The sequence below is a fragment of the Mastigoproctus giganteus genome, chromosome 14 (assembly GCF_048544385.1).
Source record: "Mastigoproctus giganteus isolate SK-2022 chromosome 14, ASM4854438v1, whole genome shotgun sequence".
Classification (NCBI taxonomy): Eukaryota; Metazoa; Arthropoda; class Arachnida; order Uropygi; family Thelyphonidae; genus Mastigoproctus; species Mastigoproctus giganteus.
The window spans coordinates 120868084-120888366 of record NC_143588.1 but is presented as its reverse complement, the minus strand read 5'-3'; the positions used below and the strand labels follow the sequence as shown (position 1 = coordinate 120888366).

At 38.9% G+C, this 20283-nt stretch overlaps 1 protein-coding gene across 1 annotated transcript in view; it reads right to left on the bottom strand.

Annotated features, from left to right (window-relative positions):
• The window catches only part of LOC150075692 (serine/threonine-protein kinase STK11-like), a 131697-nt gene that overhangs the window by 14822 nt on the left and 96592 nt on the right, over window positions 1-20283 (bottom strand). Inside the window, exon 7 of the mRNA XM_090389050.1 lies at window positions 10854-11041. Coding sequence (XP_090245176.1) covers window positions 10854-11041 — 188 coding nt within the window. The remainder of the gene's footprint in view (window positions 1-10853; window positions 11042-20283) is intronic.

Here is a 20283-nt window from a genome sequence, read left to right as displayed (position 1 = left end):
GTGCATTAAATGTTTAAAATATTTAATTATTTATAAACAGAAATATTAGTACACACTTGGGAAAATTTTGGGAATTTTGGAACCTATCTCATTCAGTTACATTACAAATTAGTCTTGTTTTATGACTTTTCATTTTATGACCCTGTTTTGCTGGAACCTAACCTTGTTGTAAAACGGGCCCTACCTGTATACTTATACTTTCAGATCATATACTTCGCTAGCAGGGTTAAGGAGGTGTTATCCCTTTATATAAGGCCATGGTTAGACCACATTCTAAGTATTGTATATAGGTCCGGAGGCTTTATTTTTTAAGAAGGGTGTAGATCTGCTGGTACAGGTGCAGAGAAGGAAAATCCGAACTTTGAAGGAAACAAAAGGATGCTCTCACTTAGAAAGGTTTCAATTTTGCAAACTGCAGTGTCTTAAGACTAGGCACCTGCAGGAAGATCTGATTGAGGTGTTCAAAGACTTGAATAAGCTAAATGTTAATGGTATTATTCTTCCACTTTATGAGACAACACACATGAGAGGGACATAAATTCAAGTTGAGGAAGCATGGTTGCAGGATAGATTCTGGAAGTTTGCATTCAGCCAGCGGGTGGTTGATTGTTGGAAAAGGCTTTCATCTGTTGTTGTGAAAGTGGATGGTTTGAATAAATCCAAGGAATAGACAAATTCTTGGAAAGTACAGATGGGCTAACTGTGTAGGTTTTTCTTTCTTTCTTTTTTTTTTTGGCTGATTATATATAGGCTTGCTTTCTTGCATCATTTGCCAATCACAACTAATATTACTACTACCATATTTCAAAACCTTTTGATAATGTTGCACATAAAAGACTGCTACACAAACTGGAACAGTGTAGCATTAAGGTCCACTAGCATATACTACATATTGGCAGAAAATCATACACTTTAGAGTAAATAAATAGTAAGTTACTGCTATGGATAAAGGAATGGTTGAGTGGGAGAAAAAAGACAGGGGTCTTCAGGTCAATGGACACTGCTTTTTGTGGACAAATGTTATTATTGGAGTCGCTCAGGATTTGGTGCTGGCTCATTGTTGTTTTCTACATTTATTAACGGTATTGATGAAGTTTTTTTTTTTTTTTTTTATGTGAATCCCAAACACTAGAGGTATTAGAACCTATAGCACTTAGTACCGTGCTTAGGTTTGAGGTTGAGAAGACGAAAGAAGATATTTGTTGACATTAGACTTGAACTTTTGTAGATTGTAATTTTCAGGAAATACATACGAAGGAAGGTTGTTCCAGAAAACGGCAGTTGAATGAATAAATGAGGAAGATGAAAAGTTGGTTCTGTGGGTTTGAAGTTGGACAGTAAATGGATGTCGGCTGGTGGCGGCACGTGTTCGGACTGTTTTGAAAGAGAGAGCGGGAATTATAGAAGCCAATTCAGAAGAACAATGTCCGTGGAAGTATCTCTAGAAGAGGCATGCAGCAGAAACAGTACGTCTATGAGAAAGCGAGTGGAGAGACTGTTTTTGGAGGTTTTGGGGGCACCACCCCAGATGTGGGAACAATATTCCATGGCAGGGCGGATTTGCGATTTATACACAGTGAGCAGCTGTTTGGAAGAAAAGTAATGCGGAGGCAAAAGAGAAAACCAAGTTTTTTAGATGTAGAGGAAGCAATATTTGTAATGTGCTTGTGCCAAAAGAGATTAGAAGTCAGGGTAATCCCCAAAAGGGATATATCATTTTGCCTAGAAATTGGAGTGTCACTAAGATAAGCATAGGAGCAGAAGAATCCTTTTTGCGAGATATAAGAGAAGAATGTTTTTTAGAAGGGTTGAAATCAACTAAGTTGTCTTTGCCCCACTGGAGAATTACCTGAAGATCGGTATTTAAGGAATTGGAAGCAGATTTTCGAGAAGTTGAAGTTGATTGAGCAGGACAAGGTTTCTCAAAATGGAAAGTGGAATGCAATGTGCTATCATTGGCAAAACTATGGATAGGATTTCCAGTCAATGGAAGACGGTCATTAACATACAAGAGGAAAAGAGTGGGGGAAAGAACTGAACCTTGGGGGACACCGGCATTAGTGGAGAAGTTAGAAGACAGAGAGCCATCTACCATCATCCTCAGTGAGCGATCAGAGAGAAAACTGGATAACCAATTACTAAAAACAGTTGGCAAACCATAAGATGGAAGCTTGTTTAGAAGACCTTTATGCCAAACACAATCAAAACCCTTTGAGATGTCAAGAGCAACTACTTGTGTTTCACCGAACCTTTCCATTGAATTTGTCCATAAATGGGTAACATAAGCCAGAATATCACCAGTGGATCGACACTGACGGAATCCATACTGGCGATCGTTGATCAGCCGGAAGGTTTCTAGGTAGTTTAAAATTTGGCAGTTAATTGATTTCTCCATTACTTTAGAAAGAGTAGAAGTAATTGCAATGGGAGGGATTTGTCATCATTTTTAGGAACTGGCTGGATATGAGCAAACTTCCAACAAGAAGGAAAAACACCTTTGGAACAAGAAAGTGAAAAAAGGCAGCAAAGAATAGGAGTAAGTTCAGGAGCACAGGTTTTGAGAACAAGTGGAGAAATACTATCAGGACCTGGAGCTCTCTTAGCATCAAGATTCATCAAAATGCTTCTGATACCCTTTGACGGAAGACCACAGGAGGCATTGAATGGAGTGTGTTGGGAATGGTGGGAGGTGTTTTTCCAAGATCATTAATACATGAGCTGGAAGAAAAATAGGATACTAGCAGGTCAGTTTTATCCTTGGCTGAAGTGACAACAGAACCATCTGGTTTGGACAGAGATGGGCAAAAGTTGCAGCCAATAGCTTTGGCAAGAGACCAAAATGCTCGGCTACCATTAGGGCAAGAAGCAAGTTTTCTACTCAGACTATTCAAACTCTAGTTTCAACTGATTAATAACTGTTTTACAATTGTTGCGAGCTTTGGTGTAGGCAAAAAATGAAACTGAAGTATTAGAAACAAGCCAATTACGATATGCAACATTGTTCTCTTGAACAGCCTTAGCACATTTATTGGAAAACCAAGGTTTAGATAAAGAACGAGATTTGAAAGTGGAGTGTGGAATAAAGGATCCATTCCTGCAAGAATAATTTCGCTGACACAATCTGAGAAACGTTGACATCACAAGTTTTGAAACAGTAATCCGACCATGGAAAAGAAGAAAAGAAGTCTCGCAGGTCATCCCATTTTGCATTCTTGTAATGCCAAACAACACGAGGTTGGGAATAGCCATGAGATAAAGGTTCCATTGGAGAAGAGACAATCACCAAGTTGTGATCTGAAGTGCCTAAAGGACCTCTCACTTCGACCGTGTACTTAGGATTGTTTGTGAGAAAAAGATCAAGCGTATTGGCTGTATGATTCGGATTGTCCGGTATTTTTGTAAGTAAATGAACAATCTGTGCTAGGTCATTAGTAATTGCAAAAGCCTCAGCATCTCGACCTGCTGGGTCGGTGTGACTAGAAAATGGAAGCCAGCTGGAGTTGTGAACATTAAAATCACCAAGGAAAAATTATCTCACTGTTAGGAAAGTTGGACTGGAGAAAGTCAAGTTGCAAAGAGAGGAAGTCACAGAGCTCCAAGTGATTAGTGGAGTTAGCATTAGCATTAGCATTAGTAGAGGCATATGATGCAAGAAAGCAAGCTTATTCAGCATCAGCCAAAAAAAAAAAAAAAAAAACCTCTCCCATTTCACCCCTCCGTTCGTTCGAAATACCTGTCCAGTTGAGCTTTAAATTTGTTTAAGCTATCAACTTCAACAACAAGTGATGGAAGTCGGTTCCACCAACCAACCACCCGCTGGCCAAAGGCAAATTTCCGCACATCTATCCGACATCCGTCCTTCTCAATTTGAATTTATGCCCTCTGAGGTGATTATTCTGAGAAAGATGAAGAATCCCATTGGCATTGAGCATGCTCAAACCATTCAAAGCCTTATACACCTCTATCAGATCACCTCGCCGGTGCCTAGTCTCCAGACTCTGTAATTTGCAAAACTTAAGCCTTTCTTCGTAAGAGCAACCCTTTGTTCCATTTACTAATCTTGTTGCCCTTCTCTGTACCCGTTCCAGCAGCTCTACATCCTTCTTGAAATGAGGCCTCCAGACCCGTATACAGTACTCAAGATGTGGCCTAATCATTGCCTTATACAAGGGAATAATCACCTCCTTATCCCTGCTAGAAAAATTCCTGTATATCATTGACAAGACACCATGAGCTACTCTTGCAGCTCTTCTGCACTGCTCAGAGAACTTCATATCTGCCTGCACAATTACCCCCAGGTCCTTTTCATTCTCCACCACTGTCAGTGTAGTACCGCAGAGTTGATACATTGCTGTGGGGTTACTGTTACCCATATGTAGTACTTTACATTTGTCAATGTTAAACTTCATTTGCCACCTCTCAGCCCATCTGTTCAACCTTTCCAGATCCTGTTGCAGCAGCATAGCGTCAGTAGTGTCCTTAACGACCCTGTCAACCTTTGTATCATCTGCAACCTTAGACATTAAACTTGATATCCCATCATCAATATCATTCATAAACACCGAAAACAACAACGGACCCAACACTGAACCCTGAGGAACTCCACTAATAACATTAGTCCACGTTGAGCAGTGTCCATTGATTACCACTCTCTGTCTTCTGCCACTCAACCATCCCCATATCCATAGCAGCAATTTGCCTCCAATGCCACACTGCTCCAATTTGTGCAGCAGTCTTCCATGTGCAACAGTATCAAAAGCCTTTCTAAGATCCAAATATATAATATCAAAGTTATTCCCTGCATCCAGTTCTTTTGTGACTACATCATAGTATCCAATCAAATTGGTCAGGCAAGACCTGCCCTTAACAAAACCATGCTGCGTCTGAGCTATAACTGAATTCTTGTCTAGATGATCCTGCAGTGCTTCTTTAACCAGTGCCTCCATTAATTTACCTGGAACAGAAGTTAAACTAACAGGTCTATAATTACTTGTGTCAGCCTTTGATCCTCCTTTGTGAATTGGGGTTACATTTGCACATCTCCAGTCTATGGGTACCTCCCCTGAGTCCAAAGAAGCTCTCATAAGTATGGCTAGGAGTTGGGAGAACGATAGAGACAACAGATGAATTTGGCACAATGAGGTAGAGAGATTTTAAGCCAGAGAAGATCAAAGAGAGGAGATTCCAAATTGCCAAGTCTCTGACAGGGAATATCAGAACGGACATATGCACAAGTATCACCTTTGAGGCGAAAGGAATCATACAGTGAAAAATTGGGCATCTGAGATGAGCAGTAGTTGAATCAACCGATAACTGAGATTCTGTCAGAAAAAGTACATGGGGTTTGGCAGACTGCAAGTGGAAATCGTTGAGATTAGAATTGAGACCACGTATATTGGTGAAATGAATTAGGAAGTGCTTGGGAGGTTTAGATCTTTTCGCAGATAAGCTTGCTCTATTAGTTTGACAATTCATGGTGTATTCAATAGTAAGAAAAAGTGAGTGGGACATGCTGTATGAAGTAATGAAATTTTTGGATATGGCGTATACGTGGTAAGAATATACCCAGATCCTTGATATAACGTGGCCTCGACAATGCTCCCCGCATACACACTACTCGGACTCCCTCTAGTCATTATCTGGCAGAGTAGAGGTAGCAAGATTATTCACTAGCTGATCCAGAAGCCTCCTAAAGAGTTACCAATAGGTTCGGTACAGTGTACTAGCTAGCGGCCGGCCTGCGAACACCGTTTTAGAGCCGTACCCTTGAAATGTAAGGAATATTGGATCACGCCACGACGTTCATCATAACCTCAAAAGTGATCAATCATACTGCATGATGGAAGAGATAGGGAAGGGTTGACCGGAAAAGTATCATCAGGATTAATGTCTAAGTCTGCAGATGATACGAAAGTTGGCAGGGTGGTTAATGGCAGTATGCTAGAAAAGTTAGGCAGATGGGCTGAGAAATGGCGATTGAAGTTTAACAATGACAAATGCGAAGTAATTGTGGAGTAGACATGAAAATTTCTGAATATTGTAAACATGCTGCCATGGGGTTTTGTCAACAATATACAGAATTTTGCTAACAGATATAAGGAGGTGATTATCCCATTGTATAAGGCAATGGTTAGGCCACATATTGAGTATTGCATACAGGTCTGAAGGTCTCATTTTATGAAGGATGTAGAGCTGCTAGAGCAAGCACATAGAAGAGTAATAATATTGGTGAGGGGGACAAAGGGATGCACATCCCACAAAAGGCTTCAGTTCTGCAAATTGCAGTGCCTGGAGACGATGTACCTGCAAGGCTCAAGGTGTTTAAGGCTTTGAATGGATTGAGCAACTCAATGCTGATGGGATTCTTCCTCTTATTCACTATAAATATGAGGGGGCATATGTTTAAATTGAGGAAAGACAGTTGCAGAATAGATGTGAGGAAGTCTGCCATTAGCCAATGGAAGTTTGCCGTCAGCCAATGGGTGGTTGATTGCTGGAGCAAACATTTGTTTAAGGTTGTGGAAGTGGAGAGTGTTGGATAAGTGATATGGGAAGGGTGGTTCTTTTTTTTTTTTTTTTTTTTTTGGCTGATGCTCTATTAAGCTTGTTTTCTTGCATCATTTGTCACCATTAATACTGATATACACTGATGAGCCAAAACATTATTACCACCTACCTAATATGATATTGATCCTCCACGTGCAGTTAAAGCAGCTCGTACCCGGCGAGTCATGGGCATTACAAGATTTCTAAATGTGTCTTGTAGTATCTGGTACCAACACGTAACCAGCAGATCCTTTAACTCCTGTAAGGTTCGTGGTCGAGACGCCGCAGATCGGAGTTCCTGTTCCAACACAAACCATAGATGCTCAAACCGATTGATGTCTGGGGAATTTGAAGGTCAGGGCCATACCTGGAAGTCTTTCTCATGTTCTGCGAACCAGTCTCAAACAATCCAGACGGTGTGGCATGGCGCATTATCCTGCTGAAAAATGGCACCGCCAGAGGGGAAGACCGTTGTCATGAAAGGGTGTACCTGGTCAGTGATGATGTTTAGGTAGGTGGTAGACGGCAGAGTATCTGGCACATGGATGACTGGACCCAGGGTATCCCAGCAGAACATTGTCCAAAGCATGACACCGCCACCAACTTGTTTTCGTCCCACAGTGCATCCAAGCACCATCACTTCCCCAGGTAAACGATGCACACATACCCGGCGGTCCACAAGGTTCAACAGGAAACGTGATTCATCAGACCAGACGACCTTCTTCCAATCATTAAAAGTCCAGTTTCCATGCCCATTGTAGGCACTGTCGCCGGTGAACTGTGGTTAGCCATAGGCACTCGAAGCAGCCTGCAGCAACACAGCCCCATTTTCAGCAGGGTTTGATGTGCTGTGTTGTGACACATTACTCTTGTCATGAGCATTCTAATTAGTATTAGTAATGGCCGCATGGTGAAAGAAAGCCTATGGATTATGCTGCAACAGCAAAAAAAAAAAAACCAGAATAAAACTGATAAAAAAAAAAAATAATAATAATAATTAATAAAAGAAAAGGAAATTAAACCTATCATCCTATGCATTTCTCTCACCCGAAGGTACTATCCAGATGATCTTTGAATTTCCCCAAACTGTCAGCCTCTACCACCCACATAGGCAACTTATTCCAGTAATTTATAACTTGCTGGCTAAAATAAAACTTCCTGCAGTCCAATGTAAACATTTCCCCCCCGTAACTTGAATTTATGTCCCCTAGTTCTAGTATCATTTATAATCTTGAAAATTTCGTCCTCATTCATTTTACTGATGCCTCTCAGAGCCTTAAACACCTCAATGAAATCTCCTCTAAGGTGTCTAGTTTGCAAACTCTGCAACACACATATTCAAAGTCTTTCTTCATAAGGACGCCCTTTTGCCGATCTCACCAGGTGAGTTACCCATCTTTGCACCCTTTCAAGAAGTTCGATGTCTTTCTTTAGGTGTGGTCTCCATACTTGAACAGAGTATTCCAAATGTGGTCTAACAAAAGCCTTATATTAATGGGATTATCACGTCCCTATCTCTACTTGCAAAAGTTCGATAGATCATCGATAGGACGCCATGGGTTTTCCTTGCAACCTGTTTACAATGCTCAGGGAATTTCATGTCTGACGGTATCGTAACATCCACATCCTCCAGTACTGGGTTTAGTTGCAATCAACCAAATGAATAAGTTATTTTAGGATTACTGTTTCCCAGGTGTAATACCTTACACTTCGTTGGATTAAAGCATAGCTGCCATTTTTCTGACCATTCCTGAAGTCTATCTAGGTCTCTCTGAAGAAGCTTAGCTTGACAGTCATCATTAACTACTCTACCAATGTTAACATCATCTGCAAATTTAGACATCACGCTCTCTATACCTTCATTGATGTCATTTATGAAAATTAAAAACAACAGTGGTCCTAATACTGATCCTTGGGGAACCTCCACTTCTTACATCAACCCAATCTGAGGAATAGCCATTTATCACAACCCTCTGCGTCCTGCATTGAAGCCATCCTGCTATCCATCTAAGGATTTTCCCAGTGACATAAATTCCCAGTGATTCCAGCCTGTTCCAGCTTATAAAGCAACCGCTCATGTGGGATTGAGTCAAAGCTTTGCTGAAATCTAAATAAACAATGTCGAAATTATTCCCTAAATCCAGCTCATGAGTGACCCTTTCAAAATAGTGAACTAGATTTGTTAAACATGATTTTCCCTTTTCAAAACCATGCTGAGTATCCTTGAGAATTCGCTCATTTTATCGACGACACTTCTAACATTACTATATAAACAAGTAAGACTTACTGTTCTTGTATATTTAACAACCCTAACACAACCCTTGAAGATTTTTTAGGCTCGCTTCCCTGGCTAGTTGCACCACAGTCGCCACGTACTATCTGGGAGAGTCTTTACTCACCTCTAGCATCAATGAGCCGTGGCTGTCCAACACCGCACTGGTGGTTCGTTGGTTTCCCCCTCCTCGCACCACTTTCAGTAGGTACTAACCACGGCTGACCATGAACATCCCACCAGCTGTGCCATTTCGGATATGTTCTGATCCAGTCATTTGGCCATTACAATTTGACCTTTGTCAAAGTTGCTTAAATCCGTGTGTCATTCCCATCTGATTACAAGAGTAACACTGATTAACAGAGCTCAGTATCAGGTGTTTTTTGTACAGTGTCCTGACCTGTGCTGTAGTTCACCTGCAAGTTGCTTCGATGTGCGTAACAACTCACTGGTCATAATGTTTTGGCTCATTGGTGTAATTGAAACATATGTTGAACTAAAGTTCAGAAATATAAAATAGAGAAAGGTGCATAAATGAAGAACTGATCAATATCATTGAATAAACAATTAAACATTACAACAGACTGTGATAATAGATAAGAAAAAAGAAAAGACTTGTCAATATTGAAATAAAAGGTATGTGTGTCCTAAGCAAAATAGAAGCTTAAAGAAGAAAAAAAAAGAATAACAGTAATAAAATATCAAATATTACTATAATTATTATAGCTAATTATCACAGGAGATACAATTGAATGGTATGTTATCAAGAGCTAGTACCATCTCTTTATGATTGTTACCTGCCAGAAATAGGACCTAATAATATGCCAAAAGACCTAAGTTAGGAATATGCAACAAAAAAAAAAAAAAAAAAAAAAAAAATTTTTTTTTTGATACATATAAAAAAAGAAATCTTTCACTGACTCCTAATATTCACCTAGCAGAAACCAACTCAATAATCAGAGAATCAGACATTTCACCAGTCAATTGGAAATAGAGAACCTTTTTTGGTCACAATTTATTTTGGTTGACAATGAAAAGAAAAGAATTAAAGAAAAGAGTGAAATTAAAAAGGAGTTGGTTCAAAAGTTTTTGATCTGATATACAATGTGCTGTTTAAAACCACTTTTTTTAAATGAAATTTCTTCCTCAAATATAAAATCTCCAGTTCCTCTTAAATTAAGGTGAAGTTCAACATGAGAACAGGAAAATCACTGTTATATTTAAATCATAATATAACATAAGTTTTGTACACTACCATACAGAGAGCTAAGCACAGAAAGAAACACTATATTATAAAGAATTTAACAATAAATTAGATCAAATTACCTGCTCTAACGCAATTTATGTATTAAAGTACATAAATACCATAGCTAACTGAAGACGGTTTCGAATGTCATTTGCGCGGTTATTAGCTTTTTATCTCACTTTAATTTGACAACCACAGAATGGAAAGTGCACTTTCCTTTCTTAGGCAAATTTTTAAAGCTCATAATTTAGTAATTTTTAAATTTATAATTTCTTTAAGTTGTTAAAATTTCATAACTACTATGTACGTGGTGAAACTTTCAACAAACTAAGCGGATTACTATGAAGTGAGTGCTGAAAATTAAGTAAGCTCTATATTTATGATCTAGTCATTACATCACAGCACATAAGGACTCCTTAATATATCATCAGTATTAAAGTACATTAAATCATTTGATATGTAAAAGTCCAAAACAGTTTGGAACTATTCAAGAAAGTTTGGTGGTTTGCTTTTCTATTGAAAATATCCAAGAAAAATTAATTGAAATTGCACAGATTTTATATGGCAAGTGATTTAATACAAATATTACTCAGATCAGTTAAATGTGAAATGAAATGACACAATATGAACTGTTTAAAAATGCAACAGAGCATATTCTTTCTATGTTTGCATCTTTTTATAAATCTAAATCCCTTTCACTACTCAACTTGGTACCTGATGCATATCCCAATATTTTGATATAACACTCATGCAGTAACTTGATATCACAATTACCTGAAATTTATATACCTGAAAAGTCATTGTTTATAAAGCACTTCTCAAATTCCTCCTCTTCATCTTCTGTGCCTTCATCATCATCTGGGCCATGAAGATCTTTCAAGTATGGAATCACAGTCATGCTACGGTACTGATCTGAATTTCTACAACATGGAATTTCAACATAATCTCCTTGTTTGGGATGCCTCTTCTTCACCCATCTAAATTATTTATTTTATGAGAAATAAAAAAAGTCTTCTTCAACTAATCTTAACTCACATTTAAAAAATAATAACTGCCACTGTGAGAAGTACACATTACATGGAAGGTTATTAAAGAAAAAGGTAAATTTAAGAATCCATCTGAAATATGAAATTTTAGTTTATTTCCATGGCCTGTAGTGGTTAAAAAGAACAAACAAACAAAAACATTAAAATGATATATATGACTATATTTCAGGATTCCCTGTTGAATCCTATCATAGGGACAAAAATGAGGCAATAATGCAAGAACTATGAGCACTCCTCTTTCCATGAAAAGAAGTTAACTGCTGCTGAGGAACTCAAACATTCATATTTCTTGTATTATTTGGCCATATGGTGGGATTTATTAGGGAATCCTGAAATAGCCAAACATATAATCTTAATGTTTGTTTGTTTTTGCTGGTTTGTGTTAGAAGAAATCTGTAACCACTACATGAAATTGCAATTAACTAAATTTCATAATTTAAGTAATCTCAGCTTTCTTTATTCTAATTTGGTTTTTAATAACTGCCATATATTTATAACTTTTTTAATTTGGTGAGTAATGTGAATCACTTTCTTATGTTCCTTATTTCATATGAAAAAGAAGAAATGGTATTGTGAATGGAACTTTTATGGTTTTATAACAATAAAAAGCAAAAGTAGCATTTTTAATATGTTCCAATATTTACCACTATCTACCCCAGCAATACAATCCTTTTATATACTACTTTCCTGTGTTAAATAACTTTTGTCATCTAACACATACTTAGAAAGTTGAGTTCAGAAAACTTTTAATACAGATCTGTTTTTCAGTTGGAATGTATCAGAACATTTCTTCCAAATTACAAAGATCATGCCAATGAAAAACTACAAAACCAACATAAAATGCATATTATGCAAAACAGGGTATCATCATAAGACCATTTGCTGTGATTATATGAAAACAGCTAAATTTCAAGATATCAGGTACTCTTGAAGTCATGCACCAAGGTGGAGATGCCATCTGTAATCTGATTTTTGACTGCAGAAGGGATAAAACCTGTTGAAGTTTATCAAAGTTGGCCCAGTATAGGGAAGTGTGGATCTATCAACAGCAAGTATGCTGTGTTGTGACACCAGAAGTTATAGCAATAGTGGAAGAACTCATACAAAGAAACTTTTGAATTACTATTGAATGAATCATGACAATTAGTATGGTGTGGAGTTGCACTTTTGAAAAGCATTTACTCAATGAATTCCCCAGTATTTAGTACTACAGCTGAAGAAACAATGACAGTGTATGTGTTCAGTGCTTCTTACGATGGTATGAGAAAGGAGGAGATGCCTTCTTAGTACACAGCAACCGGTGTTGAATCCTGGGTACACTGTTACACACTAGAAAACAATGTGTAAGTTCAGATTGGTGTCATCACAGACTCATCTTGACAGAGGGAAGTCCATACCCAAGCACCAGCAGGGAAAGCATTACCCAATTGTATTCTGGAATCATAAAGGAGTAATCCTGGAACATCATCTGGAGAGAAGTGAAATAGTGATGAGTAACAAATATCATGTGCTTCTGGACCACTTAAAGCCAATATGTTGAAAGAAACACAGCTTGCTGTCCTCAAGAGCAGAATGAAAACGTCCATACTCACTGTCCTTTTTATTATTCAGATAGATTTATAGTAAAAGTCTAGTCTGTTCATATAAAAACACAATTTTCTGCATTTTAAAATCAATAAAGCTGTAATATTTTGTACAACATGGGTTAATTCTATTCTGCTTCATCCTTGAAAAACATTCTGTAGGGAACTAAGGGACAAAGAGTTCTTTGAATAGAAAAAAAAAAAAAAAATCGTCCGTATATGAAACAGAAGAATATTTAATTCTGTAGTAAGTGGTAGATATTAGTAACGGCTGCATGGTGCAAGAAAGCTTATGGCTTATGCTGCACCAGCCAAAAAAAAAAAAAGAAAAAAAAAGAAAAAAAAAAAAAACTGAATAAAACAATGATAAAAAAAAAAACTAATAATTAATAAAAGAAATTAAACCTATCATCCTATGTCTTTCCCTCACCTGAAGGTACTATCCAGATGTCCTTTGAATTTCCCCAAACTGTCAGCCTCTACCACCCACGTAGGCAACTTATTCCAATAATTTATAACTTCCTGGCTAAAATAAAACTTCCTGCAGTCCAATCTAAACATTTCCCCCCTGTAACTTGAATTTATGTCTCCTAGTTCTAGTATCATTTATAATCTTGAAAATTGTCCTCATTCATTTTACTGATGCCCCTTAGAGCCTTAAACACCTCAATCAAATCTCCTCTAAGGTGTCTAGTTTCCAAACTCTGCAACCCACATATTCGAAGTCTTTCTTCATAAGGACACCCCCTTTTGCCGATCTCACCAGGTGAGTTACCCGTCTTTGCACCCTTTCAAGAACCTCAATGTCTTTCTTTAGGTACGGTCTCCATACTTGAACATAGTATTCCAAGTGTGGTCTAACCAAAGCCTTATATTATCAAGTCCATATCTCTACTTGCAAAAGTTCGATAGATCATCGATAGGACACCATGGGCCTTCCTTTCAACCTGTTTACAATGCTCAGAGAATTTCATTCTGACCGTATCGTCACACCCAAGTCCCTTTCCTCCAGTACTGGTTTAGCTGAACTCCACCAAGTGAATAAGTTATTTTGGGATTACTGTTTCCCAGGTGTAATACCTTACACTTTGTTGGATTAAACACAGCTGCCATTTTTCTGAACATTCCTCAAGTCTATCTAGGTCTCTGAAGAAGCTCAGCTTGACATTAACTACTCTACTAATTTTAACATCACAACCTCTATCCCTTCATCAATGTCGTTTATGAAAATTAAAAACAACAGTGGTCCTAATACTGATCCTCGGGGAACCTCACTTCTTACATCAACCCAATCTGAGGAATAGCCATTATCACAACCCTCTGTCTCATGCTCTGAAGCCATGTTGCTATCCATCTAAAGATTTTCCCAGTGATTCCAACCTGTTCCAGCTTATAAAGCAACCGCTCATGTGGGACTGAGTCAAAAGCTTTGCTGAAATCTAAATAAACAATGTTGAAATTATTCCCTAAATCCAGCTCATGAGTGACCCTTTGAAAATAGCAAACCAGATTTGTTAAATATGATTTTCCCTTTACAAAAACATGCTGGGTATCCCTGAGAATTTCAATTCTATCCAAATGATCCTGAATTCCACCCTTGATCATTGCCTCCATGATTTTCCCTACCACTGAAGTCAGACTGGCAGGTTGATAATTTCACATTTCACTCTTAGAACCACCCTTATGTATGGGATATACATTGGCACTTTTCCAAATCAACGGAATCTCCCCAGAGTCTAGTGATGCTTGCATAATTAACCTCAATGGTTCAATGCATTCACTTGCCGCCTCCCATAAGATTATAGGGTATATTCCATCAACTCCAGGAGCTCTACTGGCCTGTAGGCTCGAAATTTTTTTCATTAAATAACCTTGCGAAATTTCAATAACATTAATTACATATTTTTTAACTTCACTCTCACAATTTCCCATTGCCACAAAAGGTTTTCATCTGTAAATATCGATGCAAAATAACTGCTGAGTTCATCTGCAATGGCGGCTGGTGTATTTGATACTATCCCTTTTCCCTTATGTAAAGGTTCTATCTGGTTTTTCCTGCTATTCTTAGCATTTATATATGTGAAGAATTCCTTATCCATATATAAACTGCCTTTGCTCTGTTTGCCTTTTGCCTGGCGAACCTTTTCTGTGGCTCTATTACAGATCATCTTGTAGGTGTTATAGGCTTCAGTGCTTTTTATTGCTCTAACTTTTCCATGCCACCTTTTTCTGCTCAAGTAATGTGGCAACTTCACTATTCGTCCAACTTGGAACCCTCATTGTGGAGTATTTTTTTTAATGGTAAATACACACTCAAGGCATCTGTGATTAATGTTTTAAAAGCATACCACAGTTCAATTGTATTCATTCTCTGTGCAATATCTACACAGTTAATAGAGGCCATGTAGCATCTTAAGGCATCATAATTTCATTTTCTGAAATTATAACCCATTCCTTTGCCTTTTACTACTGCTACCTCTCTCTCTTCATCATCCACCGTAGAACTCCGTGATCACTTCCTGCTACTCTACTGGTTCCTCTACTGTCAGCCCTGTTATGTCACCTGATTCATGGGTAATGATGAGGTCTAGGATATTCTTTTCTCTAGTACTTTCCCTGAAATGTTGATACAAATAACAGTCATCTAGTTGATTTAAAAATTTTGTTCCCATGTCGAGTTTCCTTCCCATTTACTCCAATCAATTAGAGGCAAATTGAAATCACCCATAAGACATTGATGCTTACTTGCCCATTCCATTTGCATGTAGAGGCTTTCGTCATAATCTTCACAATCAGCTGGTCTGTAGATTACTCCTACTCACATTATACCTTTGTTTCCAACTATCTCGCACCACACAGATTCTATACTATCATGTGAAATGTCTGAATATCCTGAAAGAGGCCTCTGAGCTCGGGAAAACTCATATCTAGGAATAAACTCATACACCGACCATTGAACAAAATTTACTGTAACTAAAATTTTTACAAATAGTATAAAAATATAATATAAAACAAATTATTTACAATAAAATAAGCTAAAATATAAAATTAAAAGCGCTAAAAACCTGGAGCTTTCGAGAGCGTCAGCTCTCTTCTACAACAGTAATATAACTTTCTGCAACATCTCCTTAAATAGCAGGTTCACGGTACTTCCACATGTGGTATTTCTCCATGTGGTTCAATCGGCACATGGTCAGAACCGGAAGCGGAAATGTCTCAGGTACGTGGCAAAGAAAATCGTTCATCCGAATTTAATACAATTGTTTCAAAAATAGGATGAATACGCATGCCTCTATCTCTATTCATGGTATTCTTACTGGAAGAACCAATCCGTAAACCCTCGAGCCATTTACGCTCCCAGTATCCGTGTGCATGATCCAAAATAATAGCGTACTCCGGGGAGATTTGATGCTGCTTCTCCCAAAAATGTTCGGCCACAGCCGACTTACTGTAGTCAGCGGTTCTTATGGCATTTAAATGTTCCCCCAGGCGATCCCTAAGCCGTCGTTTTGTTTCCCCCACATAACACTCCCCACAATCCGGGCATTCTATTCTATAAATAACTCCACTACTGAGATCTTTTGGTATACGGTCTTTGACCTGAGACACAGCTGTGCACAGCCTCCGCCCTGGAACCTGTACACAGTGTATCTTATAATCCCGTAAAATTCTTGCCAGATGCTCAGTAAGGCCCGGATAGTAGGGGATGTATGCGGTGGCTACCGGGACGAACGACTCCCTACGCTCGGACACCCCTCTACTATATCTATCCAGGATCCTCTGGGGGTATCCGCCGTGTTCTGCCGTGACACGATTAATTTCTTTCTCTTTATCCTCAGAAGTGGTAGAGTATGATCTTATTCTGTCAAATAAAGCTTTTGCTACACTATTCTTGTATTGTCCAGCTTGTGCTGAATTATAGTGGGTTTGACCTCTACACATGGGTTTTTTAAAAAAACCGATGTGTAGAGGTCAATCCTGGTTGAACACGGAGAAGATTTCCAAGGAGAGTTACTGGTCATTACACACTACAGGTAGTCAACTCCCGCGATTCTATGGACTGCCAAAGATTCATAAGGCAGAAGTACCCTTGAGACCTATAGTTTCATTTATAGGGAGTCCTACCTATGCACTATCAGGGTACTTGGCCAAATTAATTGCACCCATAGTGGGGCAGTCCGAGTATGTTGTTAAAGACAGTAGAGAGTTTGTGAATTTTGTGGGGAATCTGACTATAAATGATGATGAGAGCATGATCTCTTTTGATGTTGTATCTTTATTTACATGTATTCCTATTAATCATGCAGTATATTGTGTAAAAATGGCATTGACTAGGGATGCCTCACTTGGTAATAGATCACTGCTCGGTGTGGAAGATATTTGTACCGGGGTGGAATTATGTCTAGCTTGCACTACCATGTTATTTCAAGGAACTATGTATAAGCAGGTTCGCCGTACGGCCATGGGTTCACCCATTAGTACCACCGTGGCCAATTTGGGCATGGAGGAGTTGGAAAGTAGGGTTTTTAGTGGGTGTTCGTTTCCTATTAGGAACTGGAGAAGATATGTTGATGATACCTTTGCCCTGGTCCAGAAGGGGAGGGAGGATGATGCTGTTTGCTGGCTTAATAGCTTCTCCCAATTTACACTATTCAACTCAGAGGTGGAAACAGTAGGTACTCTGTCGTTTTTGGATGTATTGGTCTCTAGGATGGGTTCTAGGCTTAAGATGTCAGTTTTTAAAAAACCCATGTGTAGAGGTCACACCCACTATAATTCAGCACAAGCTGGACAATAAAAGAATAGTGTAGCAAAAGCTTTATTTGACAGAATAAGATCACACTGTACCACTTCTGAGGATAAAGAGAAAGAAATTAATCGTGTCACGGCAGAACTTAGAAAGTGCGGATACCCCCAGAGGATCCTGGATAGATATAGTAGAGGGGTGTCCGAGCGTAGGGAGTCGTTCGTCCCGGTAGCCACCACATACATCCCCTACTATCCGGGCCTTACTGAGCATCTGGCAAGAATTTTACGGGATTATAAGACACACTGTGTACAGGTTCCAGGGCGGAGGCTGTGCACAGCTGTGTCTCAGGTCAAAGACCGTATACCAAAAGATCTCAGTAGTGGAGTTATTTATAGAATAGAATGCCCGGATTGTGGGGAGTGTTATGTGGGGGAAACAAAACGACGGCTTAGGGATCGCCTGGGGGAACATTTAAATGCCATAAGAACCGCTGACTAGAGTAAGTCTGCTGTGGCCGAACATTTTTGGGAGAAGCAGCATCAAATCTCCCCGGAGGACGCTATTATTTGGGATCATGCACACGGATACTGGGAGCGTAAATGGCTCGAGGGTTTATGGATTGGTTCATCCAGTAAGAATACCATGAATAGAGATAGAGGCATGCGTATTCATCCTATTTTTGAAACAATTGTATTAAATTCGGATGAACGATTTTCTTTGCCACATACCCGAGACATTTCCGCTTCCGACCATGTGCCGATTGAACCACGTGGAGAAATACCACGTGTGGAAGTACCGTGAACCTGCTATTTAAGGAGATGTTGCAGAAAGTTATATTACTCTTGAAGAAGAGAGCTGACGCTCTCGAAAGCTCCAGGTTTTTAGCGCTTTTAATTTTATATTTTAGCTTATTTTATTGTAAACGATCTTTTATTTACAGTTTTTAGTATTCCATAATGTATAGTCATTAGTTTATTGTAAATAATTTGTTTTATATTATATTTTTATACTATTTGTAAAAATTTTAGTTACAGAAAATTTTGTTCAATGGTCGGTGTATGAGTTTATTTCCTAGATATGAAATATCTGAATCTGGGAACGCTATTGTCGCACTCAGGCTGCTTCTGATAAGAAGCATTACCCCATCCTTCCTAAATACATTGTACAAGCCGTACTGAAACTAATCATTCCCTGGTCACCACGTGGTGCCACCACGTTTCCGTAAGCCCTATTATGTCTGCGTTACTTATTTTAACCAGCAGTTCGAATTCGCTCATTTTATTGAAGACACTTCTAACATTACTATATAAACAATTAAGACTTACTGTTCTTGTATATTTAACAACCCTTGAAGTTTTTTAGGCTCTCTTCCTTGGCATTAGGTACCTGCTCACTTGCAACGTTTCTGCCCCAGAACATCTAGATAATGTCCAGTTGGGGTAACAGATATGAACTTTTGAGGTATGTGCAAGAGTTACTTTGACCTGTCTAAAAATATATATAAATTCATACACCGACCATTGAATAAAATTTAAAATTTAATATGACTACAATCTTTACACAAAAATATTTACAATAAACTGTTACGGAATGCTAAAAACTAATAAAAGATCATTTACAATAAAATTTGCTAAAATATAAAACATTAAAAGCGCTAAAAACCTGAAGCTTTCGGGAGCGTCAGCTCCCTTCTTCAACAGTGATATGACTTCTTGCAACATCTCCTTAAGTAGCAGGCTCACGGTACCTCCACACGTGGTATTTCTCCACGTGGTTCAATTGGCACATGGTCAGAACTGGAAGCGGAAATGTCTCGGGAACCTGGCAAAGAAAATCGTTCATCCGACCTTAATATAATTGTTTCAAAGATAGGATTAATACGTATACCTCTATCTCTATTGATGGTATTCCTACTGGATGAACTAATCCGCAAACCCTCCAGCCATTTACACTCCCAGTATCCATGTGCACGATCCAAAATAATAGCGTCCTCCGGGGAGATTTGATGCTGCTTCTCCCAAAAATGTTCGGCCACAGCAGACTTTTGTATTCAGCAGTTCTTATGGCATTTAAATGTTCCCCCAGACGATCCCTGAGCCGTCGTTTTGTTTTCCCCACATAACACTCCCCACAATCTGGGCATTCTATTCTATAAACCACTCCACTACTAAGATCTTTTGGTATGCGGTCTTTGTCCTGAGACACAGCTGTGCACAGCCTCCGCCCAGGAAGCTGTACACAGCGTGTCCCATAACCCCGTAAAATTCTTGCCAGATGTTCATTAAGGCCCGGATAGTAGGGGATGTATGCGGTGGCTACCGGAACGAACGACCCCTACGTTCGGACACTCCTCTACTATATCTATCCAGGATCCTCTGGGGGTATCCGCACTTTCTAAGTTCTGCCGTGACACAATTAATTTCTTTTTCTTTATCCTCAGAAGTGGTACAGTGTGATCTTACTCTGTCAAAGAAAAATTTTGCAACACTATTCTTATATTGTCCAGCTTGTGCTGAATTGAAATGGGTGTATTGACCTCTACACGTGGGTTTTTTAAAAACTGACGTCTTAAGTCTAAAACCCACCCTGGAGATCAATACATCCAAAAATGACAGGGTACCACCTGTTTCCACCTCTGAGGTGAATTGTATAAATTGGGAGAAGCTATTAAGCCAGCAAACAGCATCATCCTCCCTCCCCTTCTGGACCAGGGCAAAGGTATCATCAACATATCTTCTCCAATTCCTAATAGGAAACGAACACCCACTAAAAACCCTACTTTCCAACTCCTCCATGGCCAAATTGGCCACGGTGGCACTAATGGGTGAACCCATGGCAGT